At 45.1% G+C, this 23,466-nt stretch overlaps 1 protein-coding gene across 1 annotated transcript in view; it reads right to left on the reverse strand.

Annotated features, from left to right (window-relative positions):
• The window catches only part of LOC133349252 (arf-GAP with SH3 domain, ANK repeat and PH domain-containing protein 1-like), a 90,425-nt gene that overhangs the window by 31,901 nt on the left and 35,058 nt on the right, over positions 1 to 23,466 (reverse strand). The window contains 7 exon segments of the mRNA XM_061562595.1: positions 787 to 862; positions 1,077 to 1,162; positions 5,849 to 5,978; positions 7,031 to 7,080; positions 9,134 to 9,208; positions 10,655 to 10,800; positions 11,580 to 11,652. Of these exon segments, the coding sequence (XP_061418579.1) occupies positions 787 to 862; positions 1,077 to 1,162; positions 5,849 to 5,978; positions 7,031 to 7,080; positions 9,134 to 9,208; positions 10,655 to 10,800; positions 11,580 to 11,652 (636 nt within the window).

Below are 23,466 nucleotides of genomic sequence, written 5' to 3' on the forward strand. Positions count from 1 at the left end.
GCAGAGACAATTCCATCATCAATGGGATTGTTCAAACGTCCCATTGTGCGGCCTGGAAGCGTATTATTAAATAAATACAATTACAATTTCTTATAAGGGAAACAAATACCAATGAATAACAATTGATTAATTACCAATCTATATAATTACAATACCCTCCCGCTTTTTGCCTCCAATCACTGCACCAGATTGAACTGAATTGAATGATGACGTCACCCTGATGTTGCTGCTCTATTTAAGACCGGAAGCAACAGGAGAGCTTCACCATTCTTGCCCGATGAAGCTGATTGTAATTATCAGCGAAACGTCGGACTACTCACATATTTAAATGCTGTTGATTCTCTCTTCAACACACCGGTGGGCTAAAGAAGTGAATTATTTTGTCCTTTGAAAAACGTGAAACATTTTTTACTGTTTGGCCATGTCGGGTGGTGGAGGGTTACGACACATTTATAAATAACGCCATCTGACCCAAAAACCTTGATTATGCATTGTAGTGGGCACTCTCTGTGAACCTCAGTGAAGCTTTCCTGAGTCAATAAGTTTTGTCGAGTCAAATGTATTTGTATAACCAGGTGGTAAGAACTCAAGATGCCCGGATGTATCTCATTTCCAAGAGTGACCTGGGGTCACCAACATAACAAACGGAAAAATAACAAATAAAATAAAATACAGCAATGAAGTAAAAAAGATAATCGGGGCAAAAACAAACTTTGCCACGATAGAGGACACTGAATCGTGAGATGCGGTCGCATTTTGACGACTTGTTTTTGTTGCTGTACGTACGGATTCCAGCACAGTTTTGGCCTTGTCGATGCACATCTTGAATTTGTCCATTATCTTGAGACCATCTTGAAAAAAGCTGTGATACCAAACAGAGAGTAGGCAGCGTGAGTGACGAGGCACGCAGTGCTGACAGGACACGCAACTTCATGAGAGGGGAAATGACCGTTTCAACAGTATTAGCAGAAATCATCTGCCTCAACAGTGTATGGCAAAATGGTGTTTGTCATTGTGTACAAGTGTAAATGTTAGCATGTGTGTGTGCATCTCTGTGCGTGTACTGGGCCACTCACGTGTACTGCGTTTGGAAATACAAGATGAAGCTGTACATGATATCCACGCCCTTCTTGGTGTTGATGTCGTTGACCTTGATGAGATACTGCACCATCACAAGCAGAGAGAACGCGGAGAGGGTGCAGAAATGAGTTGTGGGATCCCCCAAGGCTCGACTGCCGCAGGCCAATGGTGACGTTGAGACGAGACTAAAGGTGCTCTGAGATGCTGGGGCATTTAAACGCACTATAAATGTAAATCGTTGTCCCGAGGTGATCACGCGCGTCTGTGAAACCTCGTCCAGCCAAACTGAGCACTCTAACTCATGCATTAGGCCACGATTTATAGTTATTTTCAGCACATTAGCACATCGGCGTTTCAGATAAACTTTCACGCAGATGCTTTCAGAACGTTGACCGCCACGCTGAATAAGTAATATAAGAAAGCGTGACCCGACTCTCAGAAAATCGTTACGTACATCCTATTCTAAAGCCAATTCTTTATTGAGTTTTTTGCATGTGGGAGTAAACCGAAGCATCTGGAGGATATCGAATACATATTCTTAGGTTTTTTCGGTAAAGTCACGTAGGTAAAAAAATGTAAATTAATAAAAGTAAACAGGACTATTTTCTTGGAATTTCTCTCACTTGATACAGCAATCGTGCTGTGACGGTTCCACCTGAAGACGGAGGCTTGTGTTGCCTCCGAAACGTCGTGATTTTTATTTTATTTTTTATTTTACTTTTATGAATTTAAATTTTTTACCTACGTGACTTTACCGAAAAAAACCTAAGAAAATGAATGTCTTGCAGTCACGAAAGCTTCAAATCTAGAAGATATCGAATACATAGATGGGAGGGCAAATGTTGATGGCCAGCGAATGAGCACTTTACCAATGTATGTTCCCAAGCTGTACACTCACTTATTCACACATTAAATTACCTATGCAGTCTACATAGACTGCTGAGGGCAAGTCCTGTCAGCAAGCACCACGCCTAGCCCCGCTTTGTCTCTCCGGTGCTGATGTTTACACAGCGCACCAGGCACTCACTCAAGACAGTCGACCTTTGGGAGGCCCGGGGCAAGTTCCGATCACGCTCGCCACTGACATTAGGCATGGTTGGGAATCGAACTCGGGTAGCTGGGCTTGTAGTGCAGTGGATTAACCACGATAACAGCATTCCCAGATTCACTTAAGAATCTGATTATTTATCCTGGAAGAATCTGATGAGCTATGAAGCTGTTTGCACAGATGTCCAGTAGAAGCAGGCCGACAAGTTACATCAACAAAAAAATACAATACAGGATACAAGAGTAAGACAGAGAAAAGTTTATAAAGTAAGAAATAAATCTTGACTTAAAGCTTTCGTGACTGCAGGAATTCATATTCTTGGGTCTTTCGGTAAAGTCACGTAGATAGGTTCAAAGAAAATAACAAAAAATAAGAAAAAACTACGACGTTTCGATCATCGCAACACAAGCGGTCGTCTTCAGGAAAAGAAAGACGATCACTTTTGTTGCGATGGAAACGTCATCGTTGTTTTGTTAATTTCTTTGAATCTATCTACGTGACTTTAGGGAAAGACCCAAGAATAAGTAAGAAATAAACATAGATATAGCATGGATGTACAAATCGCAACCGTACGTACATTCCTGCAGATTTGTCAAGACTAAATGTAAGCTTAGGCAAGGCAGCAAAACAACAACAACAATCCAAGACACCACCAAGACAATACAGTCCCTCGACTAGAATGCACTTTATATTTGAACTATCCATACATGGGTAAGGTTCACAGTTTAAAATCACATTTTCAAATGTGGCTGTGTCTGCCACTGGTCTTCTGTTTAAGGATATTTTTTATAATGAAGATTCAATAGCTTAGAGAAGAAACGAGGTTGTTCTAAAACGTTGGTGTTGCAATGGCAAAAGCTTTGTCATCCCATCCAATTCTCGCTCCAGGGATAGTTAAAGGGCAATGAGATGGATATCTCAGGTTTGTTGGATTTGACAATGGTGTTAATGAATGCACAAAGTAAATAGTAGATTTTCCCAAAAAATATTTTAAGGATAAACAGGGTCCAATGTAAATGTCTTCTTGCAGCGAGTGATATGGGATTATAATTTAAATAAAGGTCACAAAAGTGGGTCCTGTATGGTCCATCCAGGGCAAATCGAACAGCAGAACGATAGAGCGGGTAACGTCTGTTCAGTGTTTCATTTGTAGCTGATCTGTAAGTAATGTCATATAGTAGTGAAAAAGTGATAGCTTCAACACACACTCACACACACAGTCACTCTCTGGCACTATCATTTTGATGGCTTAGTGCCATCTTCTGTTGCCAAAAACCTCCTCGTGGCAAAGAGGGGCAGAGTGGGGTGTTGAGGGAGAAGAGTGTTTGTATCAACTACGCTTGTTTGTATCAACTAGGCAAGTCAACCTGGCAGGCAGTCACGAGTTTGAAAAGCAATTACAAAAGCATTAAAGGTAAAAAAAATTTATACAAGAGAATAAGATACGAATATCACGCAATCACAAACAGGCTGTACACTAAATTTTGGATCAAAGCCTAAGATCGGATATGTAACAAACAACCTGACGTAATTTAAAATATGTGAAGGAGATTTGTTGAATATCTTCCGTACGCTCAGAATAAACAAAGCCTTCAGCAGGCACCGCAGAGATGATCACTACAAAAACAAGGCAGGAAATTCATGCACATGCATGGATTCTATTATGCTTTCAAAACGTGCGTTTAACAACCAAAATGTTAGCTTGCGAGTCGCAAAATGAGATGACATTACACGGCATGACACATCACGAGGTGACATGACACAATTACGTCATGGGTAGGCAAGCTCGCCGACGGCGTGGTGTCTTTGTCTTGGCCAAAAAGGCTGACCTTTTACTGCTGTTTTTTTATTTATTCATCACCAAGCATTAGTTAACTCCTTTTAGCAATTTGCCTGGTTTTAAATAGTGTAAATCCATAACAGCAAGAATATTTTAAATACATTTATAAATTTTTATTGGATGTTCTTTAACAGAGTTATCATGACCCACATCACATACATACAGATAAACGGACAGAGGAAATCCATTACCAATTTGAACCTTAGTTGGAGTGTTCGATAATAATAAAACATCACACGCATGGCTGTAGGTGAGGGTGCATGGCTGGTTTGTTGTGCCTAGTTTGTTCTTGTACTATTCCGAATCTGTCTCCCAGAGGAGTGAATGTGTGCAGGGCACTGATTCTTGATCCGTATTGATGTGAGCAGCGTGGGCTGAATGCCAAACTCTGCCAACTATAACCCGCTCATGCTCCCCCCGCCCCCCCTTGTCTGCCCAAATCTATTCTGCTGCAGTACCAACGGCTAAAACCACCGCATTCCCCATGCATTGTTCTTCCTCGGAAAAACTATTTTTAAGTGTTCTCGCGGTTACTCTGAATGCCAATCAGCTGCTGCAAGACACAAACAACCAAGTCCGCTGTCGCAGTTTGCGGAGGGGGCAGGAGGAAGGACGCCACCGTTCATCTTCATCGCAGCGCTCACGATGCAACATAAGTGACGGGTCACAGCGCCCAAAAATCAATGGGCAGCACACGTACAACACCATCACCGTGGTATGTAGACTGGACCGGCCGGTTCCATTACTCGTAGTTTCACAACCTGTGAAGTTGCCCCGGCCAAATCACCCTAATAACCGTAATCTCAGCAGATCTTGGAATTTTAAGCAAACTCGAGTCTTCTTAGTACATTGGTGGAAGACTGCCCGGGAATAAGAGGTGATGTAGGGGAGGGCTCCATGTTGGCAAGGAGAGGCCTCACAACAATGGATTTTGTAAACTGTCTGCATAAAGCATTGAACGTATGCACGGGTTATTTTGTTATTCTGGTTGTCTCCCACATAAAGCCAAACACTCAATTATGGAAAATGCCAAACGTTCCAAAGCAGAATCCTGTTGAAAAAGGGTTCTGCAACTTAAGTAAGGCTCCTGTGGGAAGTAAAGGGAATTACTGTCATCATTATCATTATTATTATTGTAAGTTCCTTCAGATGGCTAGGATATGTCTTAGGAAGAAAGAACACCACGTCGGAAGAAAGGTGGTGGACATGGAAGCACTCGGAGAGAGGCCGAGAGGTAGTCCGAGAGAGAGGTTGTTGGAAGTGGGTGAGAGCCAGGGTATGAAGGACTATAGAGTGGATGTGGAGATGGCCCAGGACAGAAATGGGTGGAGAAAGAGAACTAGGAAGGCAGACAGGTAAAATAAATAAATAAAATCACGACGTTTTGGGCACTTAAGCGGTGTGCTTTCGTGTGTCTCTGAGACACACTTAAGCGGTGTGCTTTTGCTAAGTTGTCCCCACCTGAAGAAGGACGCTTGTGTTGCGCCCGAAACGTCGCGATTTAATTGATTTAAATTTTTTACCTACGTGACTTTACCGAAAAAACTCAAAAAGTATGAATCCTTGCAGTCACGAAAACTTCAAATCTAGAATTAGGAAGGCAGACTCTACACACCTGGGGAAAAAATGTCAACAACAATGAAAATATTATTTTTGTTATAAGTTGCTATTTCAGCCAAACACTCCGGCTTTGCAGTTCTGAGGAGCGCTGCCCACCGCTCGCTAAACCTGCCATGGGCCCGGTCTCGAAGCCGTAGCAGCCAGAATCCACACAACAAACAGAGGCCGGACGCAGTCTCACGACCGGGTGCAGGAGCTCGTTAAGGAACCAAGCGAACGGGAGAAGGGCAGGAGAGACCCCTGGACGGGCGAACGGATACCTCGCACATCTGCAGCTGGAACATGCGGCGCTCCTTCTCCAGGTCCTCGGCGATCTCGGCGCCCGTGATCTCGTTGCGGATCATGCCGTGCTGCCGGGCCTGCTCGCGCTTCTCCTTCTCAATTTTCAAGCTACGGGAACGGAACACGTACACGATCCGCACATTGACAACACACGAATGATCGACACCCCCCCCCCCCCGCCCCGTGAAGCCTCAACAGACTGTTGGGGCAAGTGCTGTTCGCGAGTAACATCTATGACGGCCAGTACGGCACACGAGGTGGGTGGGTGGCCAGAATCATGCCCGACTGCCTTTGTCTCCCGAGTGGCGATGTTTAAAGATCAAACTAAGTACTCATTTGAGGTTGAGCCGAACTACAGCAGGGCCCAGGACCAGTTCAGATGATCGTCACTGGTGTTGGCCGTGAGTGAGAAGTGAACTCGTGTCGCCGGGTTCACGTACAAATACAACACAAAAACACACGCAGCAACAACAACAGTCACAATTTGTCACCCATAAACAACACTGACAATAGGCGAGGTCAGGGGTCGGCAAATAAAACGACACATTTTTTTTCTAATTCGGTAAAAAGCTCCATATTTTGAAGAGCTGCAATGCATGTGAATACGTGACGGTGCTCCTTATTAAATAACGTCGCGAGCAGTCCTTAAAGAGCCGCATGCGGCTTCGGAGCCACAGGATGCCAACCCCTGGGCTAGGTAAACTCTTAGGCGAGATTCAGTGGCGAAGTGCTTCATATTTGGTAAATTAAAAAAATTATCAATATACATGGGTGTAGTTAATGCAAACTGAAAATAGTGATTTTTTTTAAGCAAAAAAAAAACAGACATGTGTGAAATAATAAATTTGTTTGTGGTAGTGATAAAAAACCCGTGACAACACAACAGCTTGTGTGGCCTGATTATCTCGTTATAGATGGCCTGGGATAATTCGGGAAACTGAACTGAACACGGACACATGGCCTAAACCAGGTTGGTATTTACACCCATGTCTCGCTATGAAAATATAATTCCGATCTGAATGGGCTCTTAACTGGTTTTATATATATTTAAAAGGTAACCAATCGATTTAGCTCCAGAATAAATAGCAAAACTATAGAATGTGATGAATAAACAACAATGTACTAATCTGACCACATCGAAACCAGACGACCGCACTCACAATTTCGTCTCGTAGTCTTTCCAAGCCTTGTCAAACGGCTTCTTTAGTTCCTGCACACACCAGCAGAGGAAAAGGCGCACAGACACAACCATAGTTGTACGCCTTACTGACTACTCGGGGCAAGGGCTGTTAGCCGCCATGTGACTCGCCCACCTCGTGTGGATAGCTACACGTAGACGCAGCATCCTACGTCTTCTCCCCCCTGCGGCAGTACACGGAGGGGTCAATGTAAGTCAGGTCAAAAGTCAATGCTCAAACAATAGGTGGGCAGTGCTTGGCGTTGTAAAACGAACAACCCTTTTGTCAATCTGCTGCGAAAGAAGTTCAACATACAGCTCTGCAGCCGCCAACAGCAACCAGCCTATTATTATCAAAGTGCCCGAAATGCACCCATCTTGTCAGCCCTCGGAAACTAGGCAGGTTGAGCCTGGATAGTGCCTGGATGAGCGGCCACCATGGTTGCCTGCCATTTACCCGGAATTTTTATTTTAATTTCACAATTAAAAGCCCTGTTATCTCGATGAGCTCGGATGAATCATGGCCGGGGAAATAATGTAGGATACATATATTTTGAAATGTAAACTACATAATGGGGCTCCGTGAAAATCATTACCATTGAAGTAAAGCTTAAAATTCTGTTTCTTACAAAAAAAAAAACTGTGCAAGCACATGTGTATTTATGTCTGGCCAGGATGCACGGTGGAGATGCATTATCTTGTTTACAGCCCGTGTTGGCAAGCGGCGCAGTCCCACGCTATTTTAGACTCGTGTCTAGGCCTTGGAGCCACTGGGTGCGTTACAAAACACCGTACAGACAAACGAGCTGCGGGTGTTGTTACTATCTTTTACATGATGTGTATATTTGATGCGAAAACTAATTTAACGAAATAACAAAAATATGGATGTAAAAAAAGTGCTTTGAAAAAATAACAAAAATCCGAAGTGGTTTCTCACTCAAATGAGTTTGGAGTGGCCCCTCATATCCTGTTTACAGTTTTGAGATTTGGGAAATTTCACTTTCAGATTTCGGAAAAGAGTGAATCCATATAATAAACCGGCCACTTTCCATAAAAGTGGTCGCAAAGATTATTGACCCGAGGTAAGTCAAGGTCTAAGTCACCCTACGACCGGGACTTGAACTTGTAATTTTACGACAGTGAGCCATGCTACTTTACCACTGCAATTCTTGTTACTGCACTGCATTTGAGCTGTCTGCAGTCATTAGACCATAATTTGATTAATGGCAGTCCCTCTCACCCGGCAAACAGTCCACCTTTGTTGCTTTTACCAACACTTTCATTGGACAATCGCACCAGCTAATCACGAGTGGAAATGGGCATTTTTGTGCCGCGTTGCATTTGAGATACGCTGACACAAGTAACTTATTAGTAATCTGTCAGTACAGCACCATTGGATCATCCATTAGCCTCACCGGTCCATTAGGGGCCATCCATTTAGTACGTACGCATGGAGGGTGAGGGGGGGTTAACTCGAATGCGTACGCTTGCGTATGGGGGGTCTACTGACAATGTCCGTACGCATAGGAAACAGGGGGGGGAGGTGTGAAGCCTCTATAATAATTTGTCTGCATTGGCCTTCAAATGAGCCACAGTTCAGTTTCTTCAGCTGTCAGACAACAAGTCCTGCCGGGAGAAGTGGGACTCTGGGAGAGGTGTCACTCGTGTGCCACCGTGCCCCTGACTGCAGCTATCACGCAGCTCAGAACAATAAGTGGCAAAGGCTACGCAACTTAATTGTTTAATGCAGCCGGCGGTAGACTATCTGTTTCCTTTAACACGTTAATATTATTCATCCTTGATCGTTTCTGCGTGGATTAAATATCGGCCGTTTTATAGGTTTCGGTGGGGGGTTGCGTCAAGCGTACGTAAAGCAGGTGGGGGGGGGGGGGGTGTAAAAAGTACACGTGCATACAGGGAGGGGGGGGGGGAGGGGTCAAGTTGACAGATTTTTGCGTATGTACTAAATGGATGGCCCCTTACTGTGCAATCGGCAAGTCATTAGTGAGCGCGCCGCCCAAACCATTATTGATACAACTCGCCCGCGTCCAATAAATGGTGCCCGCATGCGTCCAGCGTCTCTCACCCCTTTCACTTCCTTGAAGTCACCCTTGAGCACGGACTCGAGCGGAAACACCAAGATGTTGGTCATGTTGCAGATCTGCGGAACAATAACAACCCAGGGTGACCAGGGTCCCTGTTGAGCTCGTGGAGAGCCGGCCTCCTGGCCTCTCGCTCTATGGGCGGTGAGATAAGACGTCGTGCACGTGCGTGGATTATGTAACGCCTTCTAGCACGCGCTTGTCCTTGGGAGTATTTAATTATGGATAGCGACGGTGGCGCTCGTGGAAGTCGCGTAGGAGGCAGGGCGTCCGTGGGCCACGATGCGACGACGGGGGCTTGGACAGAGGATTTACTGGGAAGGGTGCGCTTCAGATGGCAGGCCCTTCAAGCGTCTTTCTTAATGACGTTATTCTAAAGTCGTGTTCCTATTATCGTGCCTGACTTACAGGCAGATGGGCAAGATAGAGCTGACGCATTTACAATTTAAACCTTAGTTGGAAAGTGTTCAAAACACTCCACGACAAGCCAAAGTGTTGGGCAATGGCTCTTCTTAAGAGCGAAAGATTGTACAGTGGGATACTTCTAAAGGAGGTTCCTGTACCTTGGTAAAAACTGGATTTTGGGAATCATTGCCAACTCCCCAAAAACGATTTAAACTCATAAAATAATTAGCACATTTTTATTCAGAAACCTGTTTTACTGTAAAGTAACAAAGTTGGGTGTTGTGAAGTATTACTTCTAAAGTAGTTAATACAATTTATTTTAAATTGAAGGAAAATAAATTCTGAGACTTTAATAACTGTTTCGCAACACAACACGTAGCGCTATTATGAACAGATAAATTACGGACATTAATGTTCACGCAAGAGTATTTTAGAGTTCAATTGTTTAACTCCATTGGAGTTTGCAGACCTAGTTTCTCATGCTCGTTAACAAATTCTTGACTGAATGCCAAGGCCAGAGACCAAACGTATACAATAGTCTTTGATAGCCTTATTTTATTATATATGTGCAGGTGGCTGTAAAGCAGGGTTTTCATGACCCAACTGAAACTCTTGTGCTTCGAATATTTCTTTTCCATACTTGGAAATAAAAAAAAATTGATTCATGAGGTTGAGATGACGTAGTTTGCAAAAACTCTATGCATGAGCTCATCCAGTGATGAAATGCAGACCAGGACTCGCAGAGTGGCAGTGATGCAGTAAAACAATGACACGAAACTTCTACTGGAGTAGACATATTGTACAAATCAGGGTTCACATTACCCATCGAGTCAGACACTGATTTCCACACAAGCGTCGCTTTAGTTACTCGACTCGCACGTTTCATTCTTTTCGTTGTAAATTAATTGGAGCAAATTCAATGCACGCATAAGCATCGATTTAAATTGACGGAATGGCACAATCGCGATGTGGCCGACTGAAAGGCGGCCGACTATAGCGGCCGAACGAGCAGCAATCAGGGGGAACGGCGGAGGCGGAGGCGGGGGGGAGGACACGGCAGCCACACGGCGGCGCGTGGGAGTGGGCCCGAGCCTGCGCACCATGTTCTTGAGGACGGCGGCGATCTCTTTGGTACACGAGGCGACGTTCGTGAACGCCTCGCCCAGATCGATCTCGTTCCGCTCCAGAAACGTATTCCCAAACTTGTCCAGAGCCTGTGACAGAGCATCCTCGCTGTCCACGTGGGCTGACGGGGTCAGAGGGGACAGGAGGAGGTGGGGACGAGAGAATGCGAATGAAGTTAGAGAAATGCTGCTTGCGGTATTCCCCCTTCCACCGCCGGGCACCCACCCCTGGCGGACCCTCTTCGTCTTCCCAATGCGATGCCTCGATGCCTCTCCGCCTCTCAGCTTTCCATCACCCCCCACCCCTTAACCCAGCTACGACCAGGCCTACAGCAACCCCTCCTTAACGACTCCCGTCTGTGCTACTGTCACTAAAACGATACCACCACTTTTAATACGGCTATTGTCCATCTCAAACCATTCTCATTTTAAATATTATTTATAATTGCCCGAAAGCGCCTTGGAAATGGTCCTATATAAATCTATATATAAAATAAGATCCATAAGTATGGATTATGTAAAGAGTTCCAACACGCATTTATACCCGGATGTGTTTCATTATCAATATGGAAGCTGTATATTTACAAATAGCCCTTTTGCCTCCAGTGGGTATGCTGGGCAACCCTTTGATCTATTTTGCCATTTTTCAATTGGGTCAGCAAATTGGTACAATTTACTTCAATAAATGTTCACAATGTAAGTAATTGGCTTAAACAGCAAATACATTAGAGGCATTAATGTTCATATTTAACGTTACTAAAGTTTCACTAAAATTGTATTGACATTTATGAGACTTACGGTGCCCCCTTATGAATAAAAACTGATTTTAATAGTCGAATTGATTCTTCGTTTCAGGTTGGCCGTCGTGTACACCATGCGTGGTGGAAGCCGCTCGACTCACCCAGTCCGGACGCGTTGATGGCTTTCACGGCTTTCTTAATCTTCTGCAAGATATTGCGGTCGACGTCCAAGTACTGCGGAGAAAAGGGAATCCACCAAGTCAGTGCGGAGGCTAACGTCCCTCCTGGGTGACCCCTGCAGGTTGCATTTATTTTAACGCAGGACTAAACATCTCAACGTTGTACCAAACATCTCACCGCTGGGCCAAACATCTCAACGCTGAGCCAGACATCTCAATGCTGAGCCAAACATCTCAACGCTGTAACAGACATCTCAACGCTGGGCCAAACATCTCAACGCTGGGCCAAAGATCTCACCGCTGGGCCAAACATCTCAACGCTGAGCCAAACATCTCAACGCTGTAACAGACATCTCAACGCTGGGCCAAACATCTCAACGCTGGGCCAAAGATCTCAACGCTGGGCAAAACATCTCAACACTGGGCCAAACATCTCAATGCTGTAACAAACATCTCAACGCTGTAACAAAAATCTCAACGCTGTAACAAAGATCTCAACGCTGGGCCAAACATCTCCATGCTGTAACAAAGATCTCAACGCTGTAACAAACATCTCAACGCTGAGCCAAACATCTCAACGTTGAGCCAAACATCTCAACATTGAGCCAAACATCTCAACGTTGTAACAAACATCTTACCGCTGGGCCAAACATCTCAACGCTGAGCCAAACATCTCAACGCTGTAACAGACATCTCAACGCTGGGCCAAACATCTCAACGCTGGGCCAAAGATCTCAACGCTGGGCAAAACATCTCAACACTGGGCCAAACATCTCAACGCTGTAACAAACATCTCAACGCTGTAACAAAAATCTCAACGCTGTAACAAAGATCTCAACGCTGGGCCAAACATCTCCATGCTGTAACAAAGATCTCAACGCTGTAACAAACATCTCAACGCTAAGCCAACATCTCAACGTTGAGCCAAACATCTCAACATTGAGCCAAACATCTCAACGTTGTAACAGACATCTCAACGCTGTAACAGACATCTCAACGCTGGGCCGAAGATCTCAACGCTGGGCAAAACATCTCAACACTGGGCAAAACATCTCAATGTGGAATCGAACATCCCTATGCAGGACAGTTAATGCAATGTAATGGAGTAGATATCTAGATATATGGTACAGTCATACCTTGCCCAACGCAGTTTTAGAGAAGGTGTGTTTCGGCTATACACGGTTTAATTATTGAGGTATGTTCACCGGAACGTGGGTGTGATATTTCGGCTCTAGGCGGTTAGACGCTACGATTCTCATCTCCACGTTGACAAGTAGTACACTCCAGATTTGAAGCTTTCGTGACTGCAGGAATCCATATTTCGGTAAAGTCACATAGAACCAAAGAGTATAAGTAGTACACTGTACGATTGTACAGTACAGCAGACGCTGCGGATGGATATCTTGTCTCCATCTTCCCCCCCCCAACACTCTTACTCAGGCTCGCTCCAAGCGTCACCAGCCCTCTCCAACACCCCCACCATCGTTCATCATCAGTAAAAATGTTGAATGTCACTTTTTAAAATAAATTTTACGTCTTGATATATTTTATTTTATTCTAGACACGTATTGTGCGTCTGTTTTTTATTTTTACGTGACACCAACTGGGGGAAAATCATGTAGAATTAGTCAAACATAGAGGCAAAGGGTGATAATGTTGGACCGAGGAACGTAACCCACTTTTTCCCATAAGGCCTATTATTTGTCGAAAGCATTTTTTTCCCAACACGGAATTTTCCAGGAACGTAACCCCCGCGATTGATAAGGTAATACTGCACTAAGAATGCCTGTATCACCCAGCATTATTAATGAAATAAGCAAGCAATGAAGCCTCATCTTACAGACTCTTTATCAACTACCTGGGCTTGGTTGGCTGCGTGTTCGAACGTACACGAATGAGAAAATTAAAGTTTATAGTTAAGACCACGCTTCTATTCACTTCAATAAATTGTCGACGGAGTGACGTCACAACATCAAGGATCACACTGCTGCGCCTGACCATGACATGACACAGTTTTTTTTGTTCTCACAAAAAATAAATATAGAAACTCGTGTAGGTCACACAGCCTCAGTGCGCTTATAAATGGTAAGGGCTGTTTGTTTCTTGGGCAGTGTCTTCCTTTAAAAGAGATTCCCATCGGCTGGTTATTGCTCGACTCATGTTCAGCAACATCAGCGAGGTTGTGCGTGCTTTCGACAGTCAGACAAGTGTATGGACATGTGACTTTGACGCCCGGGACAAGGGATTCATCAGATCCAGCACATGCGACAAGTATAAATAACCTTGATCAATTCAAGAAACGTTATCAACTCTCATCTATTACAAATTTAGTTGTGTTGCTTGCTTTCTGATCGCTTGGAATTTGGGGCCTTTGGGCCTGTGCTCATCAACTGTGATATAAAAAAAGCATAGTGAGTGGCTCTCAACTTGCTTCCAATCAGGTTAGCTACGTACGGTGCAAAAGAAGTTCAGCATACATACATTAGGATTGATTTGATTGATCGATTGACAAACATTAACAAGGGAGCCACCCAAGGCAGGTTACGCACAATATCTCCCCCAGTGATCTGGCTTCAGCCTTCTCTGGCTGTATAGCCATACGTGAATTACACATCAGGAATCTGTAGCGGGTAATCCGCACTGATTGATATGTTTCCCGTTAATGAATGCTCCTATGTCGCTTTTCATCGTCAAATTCACTTTTTTTTAGACATCACTTCAACTTGCTCTTGATTGCAAATGTATTTCATAATTTCGACCTCGGTCTGCCTTCATGAATGACCCTATATATATTTACTCTGCTGTGATATATGGACACTGACACAGGAAATGAAACAAAAGCTGAAAACTACTGCACGCCGAGAGACGGGAACATAGGAATCGGGAGACAAATTAAATCAGGAACAGCAGTCAATCATACTGACTGCTAAAAGGAGTAAGTGGGCTTGGGCAGGACACATCACTCGCAGGAGTAACGCACGATGGGCAACGCTGATGATGAAATGGAAGTGTAATGCGGAGCGTGTTATTCTCCCATTCAGATGAGAGGAGCAAGAGGCGTTACGACAACCAGGAGGAATGGCAATGACATAAGGGAGGTCTTGATCCAGCAGTGGATAGATCATGGCTGTTGATGATGTCGACGATGTCATCAGAGAGTTAGGTTTGTAAGAACAATGAGGTTGATTGATCAGACGCGGCCACTTTTGGTAGCTTCTTTAAAGCCGTTATGGCCCCTTCCATTGCATCATTCCGAGGTCCATATTTGAATGTAAACAGCACCATGTGATATATTGATTTGCTTAATAATAGCGATGTTAGTGATCAGTGCAATCTCTTACTGAGTAAGACTAATAAGGCAAATGCTATGCCTCTAAGTATACACCAGAATGTTGCAGAAAGTGCCCGCTGATCCAGAATTCAAGTTTACTAATCCTGGAACTCTTTAATCGTTAAGAATCAGCAGGCGCATTTGTGCAAATGAAAACTCTCCGTTTCTCTCTCACGCTTATCCCGAAGCAAGAGGCCCATGCCCGATCCACCCTCAGGCCACACCAGATAAAGCGACGGGAGTGAAAATTCAACGTCAAATGTTACGCAAATGGGACACAGAAGGCGGCTCGACACACACGACCGATACAGCCTGGTATCTGAAGCGGCACACTTCCCGTAAGTGCCCTATCGGCACCAGTCCAACTAAAAACACAGGCACAAACAAAAAGACAAAGATTCCCCATATAGCCTTAACAGACTGTTGGGGCAAGTGCTTTTAGCGAGCACCTATGAAGGCCGGCACGGCATACGAGGGTGGGTGGCTGGCACCACGCCCGACCACCTTTGTCTCCCCAGTGGCGATGTTTACACACTGCACATGGTACTTTAATTTGAGGATAAATCGACCAAGCGGAGGGCCAGAATCGGTTAAAATAATTTTCACTGGTGTCGGCCGTGAGCGGGAATCGAACTCGCAGGGTTCATAGCGCAGCTCGCGATCCGCTACACTACCGATCCCCACACATGCACAAACACAGGCACACGACACACACACGGTATACATGGGTTGGGTTGGGAGGAGCTGGGAGGGGTGGAGAAGAGGCAGGAAGAGCAGTGGGCCCAGAGGTCAAGCATACACCGACTGCATTTAAATTAAATACGGTCTGTTTGCATGCCTCATTTACAATTTAACAAGTGCTCTATTTTTTGGGAAAGCGTTGCACTTATATTCATAATCATCACCAGTCGCATCACAGAACCACCACTGTTGTCTTCCCACAAAGCAGTGCTTTTGTAGATGAAAGATGGGCACCAGGCAGGAGTTACACTCACCAACTTCCAAATGTGGACACAAGAAAATCACCATGTTTGTCATTCACGCTGCCTTAGAACATAAGTAAATGTATTCGGTTAAAAGAAAATATTACCTTTTCCTCCTGTACAAAGTTCTTTCATAAAGGGATGTTAATAACAAATGCAATATAAAAAAATTATGTAGTCCCTTAAATGTATTATTCTTCCAAATACAGGTCATGTATTTTTTGGGTCTTTCGGTAAAGCCACGTAGATAGAAAATAATAATAAAAATATCACGACTTTTCGATCACAACACAAGCAATCGTCATCAGGTGAAAAATTGCGGGAGAGCTGCTGAGGCAGGCTGTTATAAAGGTTTGAGATGGGTGTCGCCCAAGGGTCATAAGCGTAGTGGGCGAGCTATTGATGAAATTTGCATGTCAATGTAAGATCTGGTAAATTGGAGAGCTACCTCCACGACGACGAAGCTGCAGAGGTGGCCATTGTCTTGTCAGAGATTAGCATGTCAATGTTCGATCGCAGCGCCACATCGAGGAAAACGAGCAATGGTGGCTGTGTTAGTGAGACATTCAACCTGTTAATGTAACACCAGAGTCGAAAATAACTACTAACATCGGCAGGTAGGATGGAAACATCACAGCCAGTTATGACTTAAACTGGTTCAACATACATACGTACATAAACACACGCTTACCATTCCCATTAACCCTCGGCTACATCTCAACAATTCTTTCTTGCGAATGGGGAGCGAGCGTCAAGATCTGCTCATCACAGGTTGACGCGTGTGAATGCAGACGACGGGGAGGGACATTCTGAGAACGTCGTCGCTTCGGGGGCCAACGCGAGCGAGACGACTGGGGGCGTCCCTCCGTGTCTCGCATTAGAACGGCGTGCCGCCTTCATCATTAGCACTGCTTCGATGAACTCCACCCGGCGTGTGTCTGTGCTGCCAGGGCTCCTGTTCGCCACCGCCGTGTATTTAATGCGCCGCTTTGTTTGCAAGCCACCCCGAGCAAAAACAATCGCAGCTGTCATTACGACTAATATCATTAAGGGATGAAGAGAGAGCTGGTCAGCTGTTGGCTGGGCTGATGCTCGTGTTGTGTGCTTAACGACGATGCGGAGGCAGGTCTTCATGTAAGGGCTTGCGCCGGTTTATTAATAAGACTTGAGACAACTTCACTAGAGGAAGGTGCCCTACACTGGGTCCTTCACGTGGACCCTCGGCTCTGTCTGTCCCTAGCCTCGGCTATCTCCTGGGCTCTCTCACTCGAGTCGGATCGGGGGATCAGCCAACACTAACCGACCAGGGAGAGCAGCACCTTCTACGACTTCAGCCGGCTTCTCTCCAGACTCTCCGAGCTCTACCCCCGGCTGTGTCTTCAACCGCTCTCCATCCCGCGCTCCCACCACGACCCGCTTTCGTCACGGGGTCCCCCCCCCCTTAAGTACCACGAGGAGACATGACGTCATCGCACCACACAGCACGCATGACGTCACGTCCCCATATTACTCCTCTACACTAGCATTAGGATTACAGACCAAGGATCAATTCATGGGATTATGGGCAGTAGGAAATTATAGCGTTGCCAAAAGTGAGTGTTTGTAGAGGTGGGCCAGGTGGCGCAAGGGGACGAATGCCATGTCAGAGGCCTGAGCTGGCACCACTGGGATTGTGCCAATGAGGGCAACCACCCATGATTAAATCTGTTTTTCACTTGTAGTGGAGTTGATGGGGTCAACCCATCAGCAATTACTGCACAAACACGACGTATTACATTTGTCATTGATGTCACTTATAGCACACTCCAACCTGTGAGAATAAAAATGTTCGGTGTTTTCATTCGACACTGTTTACAAAGCAACAATAGGTTTTACCCAAATGCAAATAAGGAGATCTATTGGAGAGACCTTGGGAATAGTTCTGTAAAGCCACCTTTTTAGGGCTCTCAAAACACAATGTGGTACACCGCTCATTGCAAGAGTACCCAATTTGAACTTTATTCATCTGATAAGCGAATAAATGTAGAATATCTGAAATGTAACTTGGATAACAAAGAGGTAAATGTTGCAGACCATTACAGTCAAAGAGAACGCTGCTGGATTTGCGTGTAATGACAGGATGTACGTTGAACTTCTTTTCGCACCGTACTTAGCCAAACGTGCCTTTTCGTAGGTGCGGGGAAGGCCAACAAACGCACAGTAGACTCTAGAGTCGTTTAGCAGCCAGAATGAGCATCGTGGCAATAAAACCTGACACAGTGCTGATGATCCCGAGAAAGGGTCAAAGCTGGTACACCACAAATGTGTGGTCATGATCACGGGGCAGCGCGGTGGGGAGACGTTGTTATCCTCCCTAGTCTGCTTAGCAGGGGATCGTGGGTTCAATCATGCCGCTGACGCTTGTATTTCCCGTGGTGGTCACGTGGATTTTCCTCCGGCTCCTCCGAATTTTGCCCTCCACATTCAGAAATATGCATTTACGTTATTAGGCTACGACTAGAAATTCCCACGTGTGATGATGATGATGATATAAGCCACTTCGATAATGGGCTATCACGTGTGGCCAGGTTGCCTCTGAAAAATAGCTCAGTTGGTTTTTTACCCGGTAAACAAAAGTTTTGTTTTCATTCAGCAAAACAAACGCAACGTAATTATTTGATCAAAAAAGGCCACTTGGCTTCACAAAGAGCGATTTGGCTGCGGAATCCTCCGCGGTCCCCAAGCGAGCCCTCTTATCTCGAGCGTGCAGTGGCGTGAAGTAGATCGCAGGCGACGGGTATGCGTCCAGCTGCATTAGGCGGCAGGGAAGCCAGATGTTGTTCGGGGCCAAGGGAGAGTGGTAAACACGCGCTCGTTCGCTAGCCGTAGACAGCAGCAAAGCCAAGCAGTGAAGCCAGGCGGTGTGCACACCAGGGAACGCCGCAAACTCAACGAGCAGCCGTTTTCGAACACTCAACGCGCTCGGCCCACTCTCTCACGCTCCCTCCCATGTGTACGCAAACAAGGACTCGCTCATGGTGGTGGTGTCATGTTAACGATTAATTATGAATGGATGTTTAATCATACATGCCTCACGGCGGAATGGTTAAATTTAATTAGCTACTGGTCCCCAGGAGTTGGCTGTAAAGTTAGCAAGTTATTACGTGCCGCCTCCGCATGACTGAGGGAATTACGATGAAATGTGAAAACTCTTGTGCTCAGTATAGTGTTTTAGTTTACGTTTCCCTTCCCACCTTTCACCATCTCATATTCCTCAACGCCGCCATCTCTCCCAGCCTCCCCAAGCACCACAGAAAGTGTGATTGGCAATCTCCATACAAAGCCAATGACCAGTCAGTTCGAGTCTTAAAACAAACATCCACCCACCGCAATGCAGAGCAAATAAGAGTTACTTCATGCAGGGGAGATGTGAGGTCACTGCGCACAGGAACAAGCAAGCTTCCTTGATGAGACATTTTAAACATGACTTCACTAAACCGTGTGGTGCAACAATGAGTTGGTTGTTCCAGCATGGGGTAAGCGTGCGGCGTTTAAACGTCTACAAGACATCAGGGACACAACACACTTACTCTATATGCATGTACTCATCGACAGCTTTGTGGCTGTTTGCAGGGTTGTACACATATGCTACACATATATGAAACACAAATAATAATCACTCATAATCATTTCAACTTGTAACGCCCACACAGCATTGACTCACTCTCGACGAGAGCGAATGATTCAAGAGGTACGAGGAACTACAGACAAGCGGAAAGGCTGTTGGGCAGTGACCCGGCACCAACAATTACCCCAAGCTCTGCGATCCTCAAAATATTAAGATGTTTTAAAAATGTGTTTTTTAAACATGTGGGAGCAACATCATGGGACCTCCTTTGCCAGTACCAAAATATTCTAATAGGGTTTTTCCCCTTTTTTTCTGGCAATAAAACTGACACCTTTTTGGTGTCAGTTTTGTTGCCAGAAAAAAGGGGAAAAACCCTATTAGTATGTGGGCGCAAATCAGAGCACTGGGAAAAAAAAAACCCAAGCATGCGATAGGGCAACAGTTTATTCCATACAGACGAGAGGGATTAATATTAGTCCACATTTTTCTGCACTGTTCTCGCCTGGAAAATAAGAGGATGACACCTCGAAGCCCACAGGAAGGGAGTTTATCATCTGCGTGATCTGCCAACCATTGTCTCCTCCACAGTGCTGGATTACAGGCGTGTGCCACCACCGTCCAGCTATCATCATCATCATCATCGGCCATGATCTGTCCACTACTGAATGAAGGTCTCCCGAAACCGTCGCCATTTCTCAGTCACTCAGGGAAAAAAACTATAGCCTAGGCAATTGAAGCCTCTTTACTGATCAAACGTGTGTACTAAAACTGACATGAATGACAACACAAAATATGAGGGACATCTGTGTACCCAAACTGGCCGACATGCAAAGTTGCAATGACACGTGGGATTTTAAAGAGTTTTTTTCATAGATATAACACTCAAAACATTACATTTTACGTACCTAATATACAGCATAGAATCCCTTTAATCATCGGGATGGTTTATAAGTGAAAGGCAAAAGGTACAACATATACATTAGAGTGATGTTGCATTCGACATTACAATGGTGGAGTGTGTGAGAGACGTGAAAATAAAATTAAGCATGACGAATTGTCATTAATATAGGGAGTGTGTACGTATACAAATCCCCACATTAGCCACAGGGGTAAATATGCGGTCAGGTGAGTTTGGGTTCTAGTACACTCCATGGCCCTGTGCAGGCATCTCACCAAGCGAAAGGCAAAAACGAGTCGCCAATGTGGCTTCATCCATAACAGGTTTTGTGGGTTAGATCGCGTCAATTTACGTGTTAAATCGAATATGGCTTTACCAGACCTAGAACTCAACATCCACCTCGTGGCTCAGAGCACAGCTTGAGAAAACAATGACCTCTCGATGTTGTATTCACTGCCTCCAGGTGTGGCTGTAAGCTGGGTCCAAGCAAAAACAAAGTGTGTGTTTACATTTTGCATAAGGTTATGGTCATTTGTCCCACCTGCTATGATAAATTATTTTTCATAAACCACGGAGGCCAAACCAGGCTTCTCACCAGCTTCCCATCACTGGTAATTCAGGAAATATGCATACAGCCCTTTTGTCAATCCACTGCTAGGTGAAGGCCACTCCATGCCATATTGGAAGCTGGTGTTATTTGAATATACTTCACCATATTGGTGAGTTTGGGTTGGTGAAGGGGGGGAAGAGGGGGCTCAAGACCGGTTCAGATATCACTTGCCACTAATGTTAGCCATGGCCAGGAATCGAACTCAGGGGTCCGGGGGTTAATGTTGCGGTACGTTAAACACTGCGACAGCGTTCCGCCCCTCAGGGAATGTGCGTGATAGCGCCCAACATTTAAATCATCGCTAAACGTCTGACGCAACGAAAGCTCCGGACTTGACCCCGGACATAACAACAAGCCGACGATTCCCAATATAAACACGCACACCCACACACTACAATTCTCATGAGCAACTGACACACACACATAGCGTGTATATACTAGGGGGGGGGGGGGGGGCGCCAACTCACCCTTCCGCTTCCCCAGTGATTCATTGAATTGTCATGATTCAGGGCCACAATTCCATAAGAATCTAACAGTTTTGGTTTTGCAATTCCGTTTGTTGCGTTTCTCATTTTTCCCATCTCATTGTTTTAATTATTGCATAAGCTTGGATGCTTACCATTAGCACAAATCAAAAATCACTGATTCTCAAATTCATGATTGTATGTATTGAGCTTTAACAATTAATAATAATGCATGATTTTATGCATTGTTACCCCTGGTATACACTCTATTACACAAGCACAAGGTAATGCAACATTGCTCAAAGATAAGCATTAAATATTTGGGTGAGCAGTGGCGGCAGTGGTTAGTATGCTGCACTATTAACTTGATGACCTCAAGTCGATCCCCAGCCACGTCTACCATCAGGGGCGAATGAAAACCAAAACAGTCGTGGGTTCTCCCCCTTCATCAATCTGCACAGATCAGCATGGTGAAGTATGGTCCAAACCTCCATCTCTGACAAGCTACGGGGAGGACGAAATCCGGCAGTGAATTTACAAAGGGACGAGTATTTTATGACATACGTGGTGAGACGTAAAATGTTAAACCAGCGATGACGTACGTGCCAGCACACCCACACGCACAATGAGCCATCGCCAAAAATTGTGCGCACGTTACAGCTATTTGGCTAAAACTGCAAACCTACTTGCAGTGGCAGCAAACAATCAAAATGTTTGGCTTCTTGTGGCAAATTAGATGCTGTATTGTAAACATAAATCATGCGTGTTTATTTATTTGTTCCAACAAATTCCCACAGTCCCGTGTTACACAATGTCTGCTCAATATCTTCAGTACGGTGAATATTTTTCAGGAACTTTGTTAAATTAGTTTTAAAGTGGAGCAGTGAAACAGTGGTTAGTACACCCACACTATGAACCTGGCCCCCTGAGTTTGATTCCCGGCCATTGCGAGTGGCATTAGATCAGGCCATCTTCACCAATCCGCAATGACCAGCATGGTGAAGTATAAGTCAAACGACCCCCGCATGACTTACATGGCATGGTGAGGTCTTTACCCAGTAGTGGATTAAGGATTGAAAAAGAGTGATCGGTTTATGACAAAATTGCAACAGAGGCCCGCTTCAGCAGGCGACGACAGCGGGAGGCATCGTGTGGATGATGAAGAGCGCCGTGCTTCTATCGATGTACCCAGCAAGACGTGCCAGACACTTCTGAATATAAACACACCGCGCTGATTAGGCCCGTTATTTACAGCAAGCGGCAGTTTGCCCGTTTTAGCTACGTCCTGTTTACTCTTCAATTAAACGATAATGCTATGTGGGGTGTGCCTTTAAAAAAAAATACATCAACCAAGGACACAAATATTCACGCAGTCATTGCTCAACGGGACGAAGGTGTACAGCCCTTTGTCAGGAAAACTTAACTCCACAATAAAAAGCAACATGCCATTGCTCTTTGGTTCTTTCGGTAAAGTCACGTAGTAATAAAATCAATTAAATCACGAAATTTCGGGCGCAACACAAGCGTCCGTCATCAGGTGGGATCGCATGGTCTGCTGCTGATCTATTGTATTTAATTTTCTACCTACGTGACTTTACCGAAAGAACCAAAAAGAGTATGGTTTCCTGCAGTCACGAAAGCTTCAAATCAACATACCAATGCACACGTAAAGAAAGTAAAAATATGCTTTTGATTATTTGCCCACAATTTTATCCCGATTGCGCCATCGGCGTCACGCCATGAGATTAATTATCCTTTGAGATCTGCCGCAGAGCAGTGGCACCCCCCTCCGTGTCAAAGAATGCGCGAGGGGGGGGGGCAAGATGGACTGTGGCACTGCAAGGCCGCGAGAGGTGGCGGCTCCATGTGGCCTTCTTCATCAAGCAGTGGATTGATCATGGCTGATGATGGCGAGGACGACTATCATTACAATTATTATTTATCAGATGCCCAAGCCCCACACACACAGCAGTCGC

This window comes from Lethenteron reissneri, chromosome 29 (genome assembly GCF_015708825.2).
Source record: "Lethenteron reissneri isolate LAM-NWPU_2019-01 chromosome 29, ASM1570882v1, whole genome shotgun sequence".
Classification (NCBI taxonomy): Eukaryota; Metazoa; Chordata; class Hyperoartia; order Petromyzontiformes; family Petromyzontidae; genus Lethenteron; species Lethenteron reissneri.